The following is a 16,211-nucleotide window of genomic DNA, read 5'->3' as shown; positions in this document are numbered from 1 at the left end:
GCCAGAATACTGGAGTGAGTAGCCCTTTCCTTCTCTAGGAGATCTTCCCAACCCAGGGATTGAACCCAGGTCTCCCATATTGCAGGCAGATTCTTTACCAACTGAGTCACAAGGGAAGCCCAAGAATACTAGAGGTGGGTAGCCTATCCTTTCTCCAGCAGATCTTCCCAACCCATGAATCGAACCAGGGTCTCCTGCATTGCAGGCAAATTCTTTACCAATTGGGCAATCAGGGAAGCCCATGGCAAACCTAGACAGTGTATTAAAAAGCAAAAGCATCACTTTGCCAACAAAGGTCCGTATGGTCAAAGCTACAGTTTTTTTTCAGTAGTCATGTACGGATGTGAGAGTTGGACCAGAAAGAAGGCCGAAGAATTGATGCTTTCGAACAGTGGTGTTGGAGAAGACTCTTGAGAGCCCCTTGGACTGCAAGGAGATCAAACTAAAAATCCTAAAGGAAATCAACCCTGAATATTCATTGGGAGGACTGATACTGAGGCTGAAGCTCCAATACTTTGGCCACCTGCTGTGAAGAGCCAACTCAGTGGAAAAGACTGATGCTGGGAGAGAATGAAGGCAAAAGGAGAAGGGGCGACAAAGGATGAGATGGTAAGATACCATCACAGATTCAACGAACAAGGAGATAGTGGAGGACAAAGGAGCCTGGCATGCTGCAGTCCACTGAGTTGGAGTCAGACATGATTTAGTGAATGAACAACAATCTTTCCCCCATGGTAACCATAAGTTTTTTTCAACATTTGTGACTCTATTTCTATTTTGTAAATAAGTTCATCTGTACCATTTTTTTACATTCTACATATAAGTGATATTTTATGATAAACTGGTACTTTTAAAGTACTTAAATGATTTTAAACCATGTCCATGTCCTCTCTTAAAATAACAAACTTTTTCTCTGAAGCTATATAAATACCAAATTCTTAGTAAGTCTGTTTTCCATGGTTAGTAGAAAGATAATATTTGGTTCAATCTCTATCCAAAGTATGACAAATTTTGAATTGTAAAGAAACACAAAAACTGTTTTTGAACTATGTTTGAATTTCTCCATGGAGCCCAAGGGTTTGAATATTTGCTTACCTCGGACTTTAAAATATTTCACATGGTTTGCCACAGCCTCTGTAACACTTTCATCGGGGCAAGTTTTCACACCATTAGGAAATAAAGTAGATCGCTTTCTTCTGAGCAACCAATGTCTCTCAGTTTCTCTGTTTTCCAGAGGTTGTTTCTTTTCAGCAGATAGAGAAGAATCTGTGGATTCTGAGTCAGTCTGGAGAAAAGAAACTGTACTCTTGGGTTCTTGGATCTCTTCTAAAGATAAGTAGGTTTGTGCTACAAAGTGAAAGGATAAACAAAACTTCTGATGATGAATGAAGATACAGAATGAAAGGAAACAAACAAAAACTGACATCTGCACCATGTCTGGATTTTTAACTCAATGCTCAAATTACAGACCTATATGCTTCAAGAGAAGTGAAGTATTCAATTTTTTCTCCATTTAATTCCTACTCCTTATTTCTAAGACTGTTAGTTACTGAAACCAAGTATACATTCAATTTCAACACAAGAAATAAGAAAAAGTAAGGTCTTAATCAAGAAACATTAATGAAGAGGAAAACCAGAATTATTGGAGAAATTATCACACAGTTTAAATGAAGCAATACTAAAGATTAATAGAGTAATATCTGATTCAATTCCTTACAGCAATCATATCAAATAATGTTTTTAGAGAAAATATACTACGGATATAAAGAAAAATGGGAAAAGTAACACAGATTTTTAAATACCTGTTAATGATGGAAGGTTTCCTTCTATCAGGACAAATATCAACATACACAGAGAAATCTTCCCAAAATGAGGAAACATAATCATTTGAGTCAAAACCAAAAGGAGGAGGAGAGGCCAAAATCTGTAACTGAAAAGCCTTGAAATGTCCAGTAACAAACTGTTACAGAAGAAGTCTAACATTTATAAATTTATGTTTGAGAACTGACAACCATTCCAAAATCATTATAAATTAGCTGAATAAAAATGGTGTCCTTTCAAAGTACCTCTCCCTTCTTTTCTGAAATAACTAACATGCTATGAGAGCAGGAGAGATAAGCTAATTAGGACAGATGGGAAGAGACAATTTCTTTGTTCTAATCTAGTCAGCTAAGCTCTTTACTAACACTCTCCTTGCCTTTAATAAACAGTCCACTTAAAAATAATGTTTCCCCAAAAATAATATTACACATACAACTCAGAAATTTACAATTTTTCTCAATCTATTAGATTCACATATTCTCTGATTTTCTCTAAAACTGATTTATAAGCATAAAATGCCCAGACCAACTATACTTGTCTACAACAGAAATACAGAACTACATACAAAATAAAATCAGTTTTCTTGGAGCTGTTTCTGTTTGTAATAAATCTACTGTCTTGTAAGCTACTGTCTGTCCCTCCTTGATTAAAAAACTTAAAAATCTTCCACTGTAACCACTTCTATCTCCTTCCTCATCTATAAAATAGAACAGGAATAGTAAAAATAACTCATGATAGAGATATTGTAAACATTAAAGAGGTATTAAACTTTTTCTAAATCCTAGTTAAGTGATTGGCTTATGACTTTAAAAAGAAAGCTAAGTTTGTTTTTTTATCCCAAGAATTGTGAAATAAAAACAGTATTAGCTTCTTTAAGAAGGCTTTCCCTGTCCACTGACAACGCTCTTACAACCTCTCTACCAGCTCTCAGTATCACACTCACACACACACCCTAAGCTGAACACACTTCGGTGATCCCAAAGAAACTCTATGATTTTTTTTAAACAAGCATACTAAAACTGTTCATGTGTTCATTTCTCCTATTAGACTATAAATGACCTAGGAATAAAAGCTGTCTTTCATTTTTTTCTACCTTGTACATTTCCTGATAGTAGTAGATGCTCAAAAAATGTTCCCTGAACTGACAATCAAAATTACCATATGCCTGTTAAAACAGAAGAAAAATTAATCTAAGCATCAATTATATGACATGCACTGAGTATCACACAATTTAAAATTTATATCTAAAAATTGGTCACCTTTCATAAGGAAAAAAATTACACCTCAGCCTAATGAATTGGAAATATGTTTAATATAAAATCTTGGTATTCTCAAAGCATTATTTCCATATGAATTTACGAAAATGGATTTTAAGCAATCTTCAAAACATGACAAGGGACAGTGGTATCTTTGAAAAACATACAAACAAAAGTTAAGAAGTCACAATAAGATGTATTATATACTTGTTTTCCCAAAATTAGATATACAAAATAACGAATAGTCATCTAAAAAAGTTCCCTCCCCAACAAAGAAACTGGGAATTAAACATGTAATTATAACCTCTTCACAGGAACTCTCCAAAGGACAGATATCTTTAACAATAAAAAGGTGGTGACACAAACTTAAGGACACTAAGGCTTAACTGACAACTCAATTCACACAATTCTGAAATAAAACATCCTGACTGTTAGCTTCATCTTAATTTGCCTTTCCTTCACTGCTATACAGTTACAACATAAATCTAAGAGATGCCTAAAATAGAAGATTAAAATAATATTATTAAAAAAATTTTCTTATCTGAGAAAATACAATATAATTGTCCCCTCAAAATATTCCTGATAACATTAGAAGGTTGTAAAGTGTTGAAGCATATGTAATACCATCATTATCACATCAATTCAGGACTGTTACCTGTCAGAACATTTAATAAAAACTTATGCTCCATGTGGTTCTTAAGTCTCTAAAAATTACAATTTAAAAATATAAAAGCAATGAGAGCAATCTGGCTTTTGCAGACGAATACTGGGTAAACAGAGCTATAAAATTATGTATTCAGTCCTAACAATTAGTATATAAGACTTCAAGGATTTTTTTTTTTAATTAAAGTTATGAAGACACCAGTTTTATCTTCTATACTTACAGAAACTGTACACATATTCTGGGATGTCAGAGTAGGATAGGAGTCAATATTTACATAACTATACCTCAAATAAACTAAGTTGAGCTACATATGCAATTTTTTGTGATAGCTAAATTTTTTGCTCCAAATTCACTCTGAATGAACGAACTAAATTCTCAGATCCCCACACATGACAGCAAAAGAAACACAAAACAAACATCAATTAGAGTAACAGTTCATTTAGCAACTGAGAAAAATAAGCTGCGTTTTGACAGAGTGAATTCTTATCACCTTCCTAACATTGTCTTCTCTTATGCTATACAGAAGGGATGCCGTAAATGGCATTTTCTGAAGCCTTGATACTAAATTCTTTTTTTAAAAAAATACACAGTATTCATACTGCATGCTTGAGCTGCAAAGAATAAAACTACAATATAATGTGACTTGTCAACAAATTTGACAAGCACTGGGGCTGGCACCAGGGAGGACCTAACTCCCTTCAACTCCCAGTTATGTGGAAGTACAGATCACACAGCTTTATTATCTACAAAAACATTCCCACATTACATACACTATTGCATAATCCAAGCATACTTAATCAAAAAAATATTTATGAAACTTTAACTTCTATCTAATACATTAATCTATATCACCCCCATTTCCACTCCATCTATGAGATCCAAACAATTCTAACAATATATCTTATATATTTTAAATAATGTACAATGACTTATAAAACTACTGCAAGTTATTTTCTTCTCTGTGAGCTGGCCAACACAAATGCTGGTAAGCGGCTTTCCAGTAATCGTATAGAGCATCTGTGTCATGTTTGTACAGATTAACTAGCTACTGCTGCCCTTCTGTTGCTGTAAATGAAGCTTCAAAATGAGCTCTCGAATATCTTCCCGTTTGGTCTTTATTACATGACGAGGGAACCATTTCTCCAGATGAATTGGAAGTTCAAAGTTAACAATAGGATCCTAATGAGAGAAAAGACAATGTAATCACTTTAGCAGTATAATCCAAATTTGTTCAAAATTCATTTTTATAAGAAATGAGAAGTTGCCAACTTTTTAAAATAACAGCTTTAGTGAGACATAATTCACATAACATACAATTCACCTGAAGTATTCAATTGAATGATTTTCAGTATATTCAGTTGTGCAACCATCACCACAATCAATTTCATAGTATTTTCATTAAACTGCTAACTTTCGAACATCAAAATTAAACACTGTATGTTCTGCTACAATTCATGTTTAAGTGAATTAGTGCAAACAGAATTAGTAAACAATGATTCAGTACAACATAGAAGTCAGCGTGGTTAGAACACAATCTTCTCCAACATGTTACTATTTTGTACTATTAAAATAAAGAGAAAGGCCAGCAGTAAATGAAGAATCTCAGATAAAAAATAGAAAATTCTACAGAAGTACCTTCTTTTAGTCTAAGAAAACAGCCAATTTAGTGGTTTCAGGAATTGCTACATTTTTCATTATGTTAAGCTTAACAAGGAAGTTGCAACTGCAAAGACAATTCTGCCTGTCTTCAAGAAAATAAATAAATGCTGAAGACTACCCTAGATCATGTTTATGAATTTGATGAAACTATTAGAAGCTAGATGTAAGAAGGACTTACTTAAAAAGGAAATTAAGAATCCCAGGGTTTAGAGCTGAAACGATGGGCTGACTGTGATTTTAGGAGCATATGTCAATGGAGATTTAACTGTGCAAGTATTTTCATTAGAATTAATGTTGTTTTTCTTAGGCCTAGTTACAAAGTTCCACAGGTTTTGAGTAATCAACCTGAAACCTATTTTCTTCCACCCACAGTCTGTTATATTAGTGCACAAATTTGTGAAACACAAGATTTAGCTTTTTGAGTTCCCCACCCCCTAGGAATCTTAAGTGGTGCTACAATCTAAATGAGAAGTATATTCTACAGACTGAGGCTACATAAAGTAGAATTATATAGCAGATTCAGAATATGTTATGTAATAAGACACTCTGGATAATCTAAAAACAAAATCAAATCTCTTTGGAAAGAGTATTAGAAGATCAGAATTGTCATCCTATAAGGCAGTTCCAGTGTAGAATAAAAAAGGAAAAAAACCTTAATAACACATTTAGCAGTTTCCATAATGTATACCATCTTCTACTATAATCAATTCTCCCCAATTATACCAAAAGTTATAACTGCATACTATAACCTTCATGCTTTGAAAGTACATTTAAGGATTATCTAAACAAGCTTCTGGTCAAAAATACCCTGTTCCTATAGCCACCTTCATAAATAATACTGGTTATGACTGAAGTAATAAGCTAACAGTTAAAAAAAAAAAACACGAGTGATTCCTTGTTATTTAAAATTCTTTTTAATGTTGCTACAGTTCCTACAGAATCTCTGACAAGCTAGGAAATAATACCTATTCTTGTCATTGTACTTATGTAGCTGATGGTTTTCTGAGATTCTTCAATACACAAGTCTTTGGTCTTGAAATTTTTCCTCAAATTTGTCTGTCTTATTCTCTTTCTGCCTTGAATCCATCTGCAACTCCAATTATATGTAAACTAGACTTTTTGTACCACACTTGTCTCTTTTGCACTGTTCTCTTCTTTTTCCTTTCTTACCTACAGTGGGATACTTTCTAGAGTCCTTTCTTAAAGTTCCCTAATCCTGTCTTCTGCTGTATTCAGTCTGCTATTAAACCCATCCAATAAGTTCTTAATTTCAGAAATATCAGTAAGCACTTTTGTTCTAGAATGTCCACTCAACATTTTTTTTTAAAGCAGATTTCATTTTTACCCAATTTCTTTCATCTTTGACTATTTTCTCCAATAAATTAATCAAATTATTTTAAAGTTCTTATTTTTTAACTCCAATATTTGGGTTATATATGGTTCTATGCCTTTTTTTTCTTTCTTGATTACCTCTAGAAATCTGCTTCTTTGCTTGCCCAGTAATTTGTGATTATATGCTAGTAACTGTGAATAAAAAACGTATTTATATCTTTACATACCTTAAAGAAGCTCTCCACATATTGCAGTAAATATACACCACAATCACTGCTATTATCCTGTTTAGGAACTTTAGGGCACAGGTCCATCATGTTTGTTTTGCTGAATTCACGGTGAGTTTTTCGTTTAACTTCCCATTCTACCTCTAAATACCTTAAATCAACAAAAAGTAGAGTGAATTAAATAGAAATTTCTTTACTATTATGTAAACTTTCACAAAGATGTAAAAACATCTGCTGCCAAATATGTTGCCTCCAGCCACATTTCAAAAGACTTAAACCTTAACAGCACAAATTATAACTTGTGAGGCTTCAAAAATGCTAATAAAATCATCTGAGTTTCAAACTAAATACTAGACATTTTTCAACAACTCAACTTTTACAACTCATATAACATAAGTCACTTATATTTACAAATAAACTTTAGTTGCTAGTTTTTTCCAGATCCTACAGCAAATTTTAAAATTACCAACACACACACAAAATAAGAATGTGAAAGAGTTTGTTTTTCCTAAAGTGTTACTTTTGTTCAATTATGAATATGAATTTCAAATTTACTTTTGATAAAAATACTTGAGAAGTATTTTACACATAATGGGGTTATTATTAATTAGATCTATAGACCTCACCTAAGTACATAATAAAATATAACTTCTGATCTAATCTTTTAAGTAATTCTTAAGGCAACTTACCAATTACTGAGATTATAGTAAATTCATCACTACTTACTCCCGTAAATTCTGAACTGTGTTTTGTATAGAAGCAGCTTTCAAGGAATCTAGTATGAGAATGCATGGCCTATGAAAAGCAAAGAAAGAAATCAAGATGTATGTATTTGTATAAGAAGTAAACCTAAATATCTGAAATGTGTATTATAGCATGTACGCACCTTTTACACATTTTCTTTGGTACTGTCACATTCATCTCAGGGCTCTGAAATAACATGAATTTTTATGACTTTGAAATTAAAGCTAGTTTGATAAATAAACTTTTAGTCACTTTTAAAAATGTTTCAAATAACGTTAAAATTTCTTTTCATCATCTCAAGTAAGCCAATTTCATCTTTAAAATTTATTATTTTCTGTCACTGGTTACAGAGTTTATAAATTTTTACACGTGACCTTAAGAAGTTATGGAGCTTCAACATAACCTAAAAAACAAACTGGAACTTGAATTACTTGTATTCAGAGTTGCCATCTTAAACAAAGATAAACAAGTTAATTGAATCTGTCCTTAATCACATTCTCTTAACTCAGTAAATGAAGTCAGTAGAGACAGACTTCTTCCCTTTGAAGCACAAGAAGCAAAGTATTAATGTATATTAAGGGACAAGAGAGGGCTTCCCTTGTGGCTCAGCTGGTAAAGAATCCGCTTGCAATGTGGGAGACATGGGTTTGATCCCTGGGTTGGGAAGAGCCCCTGAAGCAGGGAAAGGCTACCCACTCCAGTATTCTGGCCTGGAGAATTCCATGAACTGTATAGTCTATGGGGATGCAAAGAGTTGGACACAACTGAGCAACTTTTCACTTTCATTTTCAAGGGTAAGAGATAGGGTATTTCGTTATTTTTGCTGATAAATTTAAGAATCAATAGATCACGCTTTCTTCAATATGCAGAACTTCTCAGTTATCTTTATTATGCTAATATAACAGTAAATCTCAAGGAGGGAAATAGAACACAGGATTTACTCAGCTTAACTGACTTTAATATCCTTTTTATCATAAATGTATCTTAAAACAGAACACAATTTGGGAAACTTGGCTCTAGAAGCAAGAAGAAACTCCCCTGTTCTGCCACCGTGACATTAAAGAAGAAAACCTCCTTCCTTCTGCCCACTCTGTGCCAGTGACAATAAAGACATAAGCCTTTGCCAGTGAGGCTACTACCTGTATGTATAAAAAATAATTAGGTGACTACCTTAATCAATTAAGATACCAAATCTAGACCATAAATATCAGTTTGGAGGTCCATTTGAAGAAAAGTTAACAGTAACTATCTTAGCCACAGAAGTCATATGGATTAACCATGAGTCTACTTTGAATGATTTTTACCAACAATTTATAAAAATAGAAAGTGGAATGTAAAATATTGTACAGGAGGTGGTGATCAAAAACCATCCCAAAGAAAAAGAAATGCAAGAAGGCAAAGTGGTTGTCTGAGGAGATTGAGAAAAGAAGAGAAGCAAAAGGCAAGAGGAAAAGAGAAAGATATACCCAACTGAATGCAGAGTTCCAGAGAACAGTAAGGAGAGATAAGAAAGCTTTCTTACATAACCAATGCAAAGAAATGAAGGGAAACAATAGAATGGGAAAGACTAAAGACCTCTTCAAGAAAATTGGAGATATCAAGAGCATTTCATGCAACAATGGGCATGAAAAAAGAAACAGTAAGGACCTAACAGAAGCAGAAGGGATTAAGGAGTGGCAGCAACAATACACAGAACTATACAAAAAAAGTCTTAATGACCTGGATTAATGGCCTGTATAACCATGATGGTGTGCTCACTCACCTAGAAACAGAAAACCTGGAGTGTGAAGTCAAGTGGAGCTTAGGAAGCATTACTATGAACAAAGCTAGTGGAAGTGATGGAATTCCAGTTGAGCTATTTCAAATCCTAAAAGATGATGCTGTCACAGTGCTCACTCAATATGTCAGCAAATTTGGAAAACTCAGCAGTAGCCACAGGACTGGAAACAGTCAGTTTTCAATCCAATCCCAAAGAAGAGCAATGCCAAAGAATGTTCAAACTATCACACAACTGCATTCATTTCACATGCTAGGAAAATAATGTTCAAAACCCTTCGAGCTAGGCTTCAGCAGTATGTGAACTGAGAATTTCCAGATGTACAAGCTGGATTTAGAAAAGGCAGAGGAAACAGAGATCAAATTGCCAACATTCGTTGGATCATAGAGAAAGCAACGGAATTCCAGAAAAACATCCACTTCTACTTCATTGACTAGGCAAAAAGCTTTTGACTATGGAAAATTCTTAAAGACATGGGAATACCATATCACCTTACCTGTCTCCTGAGAAACCTATATGCGGGTCAAGAAGAAACAGTCAGAACTGGACATGGAACAACAGAATGGTTCAAAATTGGGAAAGGAGTATGTCAAGGCTGTATACTGTCACCCTGCTTATTTAACTTCTATGAGGAGTACATCATATGAAATGCTGGACTGCATGAATCACAGGCTGGAATCAAGACTGTCAGGAAAAATATCAACAACCTCAGATATGCAAATAATACCACTCTAATGACAGAAAGTGAAGAACTAAAGAGCCTCTTGATGTAGGTGAAAGAGAAGAGTAAAAAAGCTGGCTTAAAACTCAACAGTCAAAAAACTAAGATCAAGGCATCTGGTCCCATCACTTCACAGCAAACAGAAGAGGAAAAAGTGGAAACAGTGACAGATTTTCTTTTCTTAGGCTCCAAAATCACTGTGGATGGTGACTGCAGCCATGAAAAGACACTTGGTTCTTGGAAAGAAAGCTAGACAAACCTAGACAGTGTATTAAAACCAGAGACAACCCTTTGCTGACAAAGGTTTGTATAGTCAAAGCTAGGTAGTCATGTACAGATGTGAGAGCAGGAATTTAAAGAAGGCTGAAAGTGAAAATCACTCAGTTGTGTCAGACTCTTTGCGACTCCATGAACTATACAGTCCATGGAATTCTCTAGGCTAGAATACTGGAGTGGGTAGCCTTTCCCTTCTCCAAGGGATCTTCCCAACCCAGGGATCGAATCCAGGTCTCCCACATCGCAGGCAGATTCTTTACCAAGCTGAGCCACAAGGGAAGCCCAAAGAAGGCTAAGCACTGAAAAACTGATGCTTTTGAATTGTGTTGTTGGACAAGACTCTTGAGAGCCCCTGGACTGCAAGGAAATCAACCCTGAATATTGATTGGAGAACTGATGCTGAAGCTCAAGCTCCAATACTTTGATCACCTGATGCAAAGAACTGTCTCACTGAAAAAGACCCTGGTGCTGGGAGAGACTGAGGGCAGGAAGAGAAGGAGGCAACAGAGGATGAGATGGTTGGATAGCATCACCAACTCAATGGACATGGATCTGAACAAACTCTGGGAGATAGTGAAGGACAGGGAAACCTGGTGTGCTGTAGTCCACGAGGTCACAAAGAGTTGGATATGACAGCAACTGAACAACAGTTATTGCAAAAACTGGTGAAATGATGAAGAATAAAAGTACATTTTCCCATAGAAATTGGAAAGTTAGCTGACCAAGATGATCAGATAAAATACGAAATAAATGAATCTAGGAAGTTAAAGTAAGATAAACAGATGCAAAAAGAAAGACAATTTCCCTTGTTCTCTTTCCTATACCAACAAAATAAATCAAAGAATCATAAGTCAGCATAATTTAATCATATGGTCCACCTGTATCTGTCATAGCCTACCTAGCTATGCCTTATTTGAGAGATAGAATTGTTATATTCATGAGTTTTCCTCCCTTCCCATTTATAAAAACACACTTACTTGAGAATCTTCTGTACCTGAGGACAGTGCTGAAGAAGTACACAGATCATTATCTAGTTAGAAATAACAAAACAGTTATGTGTGTTTATTTTATGTCTACTACAAAGTAGTGGGATAAAAACTGTAATGTGTATGCACACTAGTAGTTAAAGGAAAAAGAATACCTGGGAACTACTCAATTTTTTTAATGGTTAATATTACAAAAAAATCCAAGGGATAGATAAAACAGACAATGGTTAATTAGCTGTCATAGACAATACATAAACCCTACAGCCAAATCTTGAAATACCAGTTAGCTGGGCCAGTTTCCTATAAAAAGACAACTTTCATAGAATGCTCATTTATCAAAATCTCTGCTGTTTTTAATGCAGAGGACCATTAATTCGCCTAGTAATAATTCTTCTAACATATCATAGGGTGATCATAGGGTGTTGTACAAATACACTTTTACAGCACAAGAGAATTAGACAAAATTGAAAATAATCAGTTACTTTTTCAGTTTTTCCTTCTCCCACAAAAGATACAGGTTTTGGCTAGGATTAATGTTAATGACTAATGTTAATTCTGCTTGCTGCTTAGGCTACAGCTATAAAATACAGTTTGATTCTTTTCTCAAAGAAAGTAGGCTTATTTACCTACTTAAGATCTATCTGGGTTGCAACATAAAAATCATGGAAGAAAGAGACCCCTATATTACCTAGCCAAATTACTAGTGTCAACACGACCTGTCTTGATTTATACCAAGAGAAAGAAAAAAACGGGTAGATTTCAAGTTATGCCTGAAGATACATGATATGAATTCTTAACAAGAATATTTTATAAAAAGTGCTATGATAAACTTGATATAACAGTATAACTTGAGAATTACATTTTGTTTATATATGAGTCTGGGCATCATAAAAATTTCATACATTTCTTCTAATAAACTAAATGATAAGAAATAATTATATTATTTATACTATCTTTCAACCTCATATTGTTCTCTATAATCATTTTACTTTTGCCATCATTATTAAAAATATGATCTACATTAAGTTCATCACCTATTGTTCTGCTATCATGTTGGGATTCCTCAGCCTGGGAGTGCTGGGATATAGTTTGTGGAAAATCTTCATACACAACTTCTTCTAACCATGGAAAACAAATGACTGCAAGATACCAGTGAGACCTGTTGAAAAAGAAATATAATCTCAACACAAAATCTAAACAATATAGAAGAATATGTTCTAGAACTATAGCTGAGAAGGTGGGTATGACAAATATTAATTCTGAAGAAGTTCACTATAATATCTGAACACACATTTCACAACTAATTTATAAAGTACTAAGACTTCTTCGGGTAAAATCTGAGTAATTTAAACTTAACTTTTATATAACTCATATTTCCTGTTGAGGATCTGCTTTAATAAATAAACAGACTTACAGCATCATTTTTTTTCTATTAGTGCTTAAAGAGCTTGTTCTCTTAAATATTTGAAGATTCACCCTGCATGCTTTTCCTTTTTTGTTTAGAAAATCTTTTCTTGAGTACCCCTCACCTCCAAAAAAAAACCTCTATGCCTCAGTCATTATACTCTTGTGGGCATTTGTCATTTTATTTTTTTCACTATATATAACATAAGCACTGTCAAAACAAAATCCAAGACAAACAAACTCATTTATTTTAGCTACTTCCTTAGAAAAAAATTTAAACATAACACCTTGATTGATATACCCCTACATTTTTACTGATTACTAATCTAAAAATGCACAAAATACTTTTCTCCACCCTCCAATTCTTTTTTTTTTAAATAATCTGAAATACTCACGACTCATTTACAGGCACAAAGATGTAATCTTTGTTAAAGATGTTTATGTGACGAGTCCATGTTCTTACTCTCTTATGTCTTCTCTGAGCCATTCTGGGAATAAAAAGATAGATATATTTGGTAGACAAAAAATTCAAAATTTAAGATAAGAATTTCAAGAGCCATTTTATACACTGAAAAATGCTAGTTTTAGTTTATTTAACCTTCTTTTTCTAGATACATAATATTTAGCAGACTGGAAAATGTGCTTTTATTAACATCTGGCTGTTTTTAAATATGACCACTATTTATAAACATAAAATAATGGATAAGAGAAAGGCAGCAATTCATAAAATGCTCTATAGATCCTAAAAGTGTCTGAACAACTGAATATGAACAGCTATACCTATTTATTCTGATATAAAATATTATCATTAAACCTTAACAGAATTGTCTAAATGTTGTATGTGTGACGAGGGAGTTGTTAAAACTTAATGGAAGAGGAGAGATGAGGTATATATTCTTAAATTTTTAAAGATGAAACTCCTCTCCCTTTATTTCATTTATAAGAATATTATAGGACAGGGAATTCCCTGGCAGTTCAGCGGTTAAGACTTTGCTTTCCAATGCAGGGGATGCAGGTTCGATCCCTGGTCTGGGAGCTAAGATTCCACATGCCTCCTGGCCAAAAACCCAAACATAAACAGAAGCAATATTGTAACAAATTAAATAAAGACTTTAAAAATGGTCCACATTAAAAAAAAAAAAGAACATTATAGGACAATGAGTTAAGCACACGCACCATCCATCTTTTATTTTATTTCTTTGATAAATATTAGATTCCTAAGAACAATGAAAATCACTCACACTGCCCTAAAGGAATTTACAAAATAATGAAGACAGAAAAAAAACTACAACAAATAACTAAAATGTAAGTTTCATAAGGGATACAAATGAATCATGGTGATGGCATCTAAGAAAACCATCAAGAAAAAGGTTGGGACACACGAATAATAGTTCCTTTTCTTTATGTCATTAGGGAGTTAAAGAAGGAAGATATCAAACCAAGTTTGGATGTCAAAAAAGGTTCTAGGAAAGGGATGGCATTTCACAGTTGCATAAAGGAGGTTATGGTATGACATCTGGCTCAGTCCCAGGAAGGACCTCTTTTTAGTTAGAAAATTAAACAAACAATGGTTTGTTCTTATATATTTATATACCAAGTAACACAGGAAACAGACATCTTTGCTCTATCCCCGTCCATGAGAATATCTAACCAAACTCACAGGAGTAGACGTTGGGAGTAAAATGGAATCTAGAATGGGCTAAAAGATGTGGTAGGAATCAGACACTATGCAAAAGAACAACTTTGTAAAATAACGAGTCATATGTTTACCAAATTTTCTTATTTCAAAGTGATCCAACCATTACAATGATTATAAATAATTATTTTTACCTAATACAGAATCTGTTTTCCATTTGAAAAATCTTAAAAGAGACAGCTTATTTTCTTTTGTTTTATGTTGGTGTTTGATAAATTTCCTGATTATGCTAACCTTACTTCACTGGGAATACATCAGACATTGGATGGAGCAAGGATGATAAGAGGGAATATAGGGCCACAGTATGATCTCTTACTCTCTGTTCCTAACTAATTGGAAAATTCTCAATTAAATGTCTAACACTTCTCTCCCTGTTCAATAACATACATTATTATCTTTTGTTTTGAGTTCCTAGTATGTTCTAAGGACTGAGAAAAATGTCCCAGGTATAGAGTAGAAAAAAAGACAGATGCAGTCCCTGACCTCACGGAGCTTATATTTTAGAATGAGAAACTGAAAAGGAAAAAACAAGCATAAAAATTATTAGAAACAGTTTTAAAATAAACTAAAAAGTACCAGGAGAGAAAAAAAAAAAGTGCCAGGAGAAGAGATTTCTGTCAGAAAACAGCAAAGAGCTTAGCATATTCAAAAAGTAAAAGGAGGCAGGCTGAGCTGAAGTATAGTAAATGAAGGGAGAGAATGTTGTGAGATGGGTTTAGGGAGATGGACAGAAGTGGATCTTGCTGAACCTCATAAACCACAATAATGACTGTGTCTATCATTTAGTCTGCTATTACCTAACATTAATAGTTGGAGCTTCCTGTAGGATTCATTGGCCACAAATTATGGTTTGTATCCCTCACAAGTTTGTTTCTGGATTCTTTTTTTTTTTTTTTTTAAACCAATTTGTAGGGATTCTTTGTGTGAATACTAACTATATACACATCAGCCAAGCATTAGTATGAGTATTGGTGTGTGTATATGTGTGTATGTATTCATATGCATATGGGTATGTGTATATGAAGATATACTATGCATAAGATACATGTAATGTCTATCTTACCCTGGAAGAAGTCACTCAGCTAACTTAGTTTTGTCTTATGTTTATATATGATGAGGCATATAACATCTAAGTTTTTTCTAATTTTTTAATCAAAAAAATTTTTACATACAACAGAATCTACCTTTTCATTTCCTCAGTTTCTAGGTAGGTATGCCAACTGCATAATCTCCACACTGACTAGTAATCTTAACACAAAATGTGGGAGTAAGTGTAGGGTGCCAACCATCAATTTCTACACACACAAAATAAAAGAGGAGGGCATGAGAAATATTAAATATCTAATTTGTTTACTACCTCCTTCCCTTCCATTAACCCTAATTATAAGGAATATTTTCATACTGTGATTTTCTCCTTAGTTGATCCTGGAAGGCCTTGTCTACCAGCACAAATTTCCAACCTATAAAGACACTCAAAATATGGATGATCACACATTCCAGTTTGTCTAGGTATACAACCAATATACACAGGTTGCCCAGTGTAGCCATTAATAGAGCCTCCTTTTATTCACTTAAGTGTTCCAATTTAGACTGTAAATTATATAGCTGCAATACTATAAATAATAGAAAGAGCTTGAACTTTGAAACT

The 16,211-nt window shown here is 33.8% G+C and overlaps 2 protein-coding genes across 53 annotated transcripts in view; both read right to left on the bottom strand.

The window, feature by feature from the left end:
- The window catches only part of IMPG2 (interphotoreceptor matrix proteoglycan 2), an 87,899-nt gene extending 84,810 nt beyond the window's left edge, over nucleotides 1-3,089 (bottom strand). For 14 of the 15 annotated variants that reach the window (XR_014077536.1, XR_014077535.1, XR_014077537.1 and 11 more), the window contains exons 1-2: nucleotides 1,803-2,714; nucleotides 1,096-1,347 (exon numbers count right to left, since the gene is read on the bottom strand). Coding sequence is in view for 9 of the 15 variants with exons in the window: in XM_081572377.1 (XP_081428503.1) it covers nucleotides 1,096-1,347; nucleotides 1,803-1,983 (433 nt within the window). In the remaining 6 variants the exon portion in view is untranslated. Of the gene's footprint in view, nucleotides 1-1,095; nucleotides 1,348-1,802 lie in introns of all 15 variants that reach the window. The other variant, XM_081572385.1, reaches the window with a different exon arrangement.
- Nucleotides 3,090-3,114: 25 nt separating this feature from the next.
- SENP7 (SUMO specific peptidase 7) overlaps nucleotides 3,115-16,211 on the bottom strand; it is a 169,214-nt gene continuing 156,117 nt past the window's right edge. For 25 of the 38 annotated variants that reach the window (XM_081572393.1, XM_081572414.1, XM_081572388.1 and 22 more), the window contains 7 exons: nucleotides 13,263-13,355; nucleotides 12,498-12,622; nucleotides 11,455-11,507; nucleotides 7,846-7,889; nucleotides 7,686-7,754; nucleotides 6,960-7,110; nucleotides 3,115-4,920 (listed from right to left, as the gene is read on the bottom strand). In XM_081572393.1, the coding sequence (XP_081428519.1) occupies nucleotides 4,783-4,920; nucleotides 6,960-7,110; nucleotides 7,686-7,754; nucleotides 7,846-7,889; nucleotides 11,455-11,507; nucleotides 12,498-12,622; nucleotides 13,263-13,355 (673 nt within the window). In that variant the 3' untranslated portion in view covers nucleotides 3,115-4,782. Of the gene's footprint in view, nucleotides 4,921-6,959; nucleotides 7,111-7,678; nucleotides 7,755-7,845; nucleotides 7,890-11,454; nucleotides 11,508-12,497; nucleotides 12,623-13,262; nucleotides 13,356-16,211 lie in introns of all 38 variants that reach the window. The other 13 variants (XR_014077542.1, XR_014077541.1, XR_014077546.1 and 10 more) reach the window with 3 other exon arrangements.

This window comes from Giraffa tippelskirchi, chromosome 2 (genome assembly GCF_054371585.1).
Source record: "Giraffa tippelskirchi isolate mGirTip1 chromosome 2, T2T-mGirTip1v1.2.pri, whole genome shotgun sequence".
Taxonomy (NCBI): Eukaryota; Metazoa; Chordata; class Mammalia; order Artiodactyla; family Giraffidae; genus Giraffa; species Giraffa tippelskirchi.
Note: the sequence above shows the minus strand (reverse complement) of the source record. Positions and strands in the feature narration are given on the sequence as shown.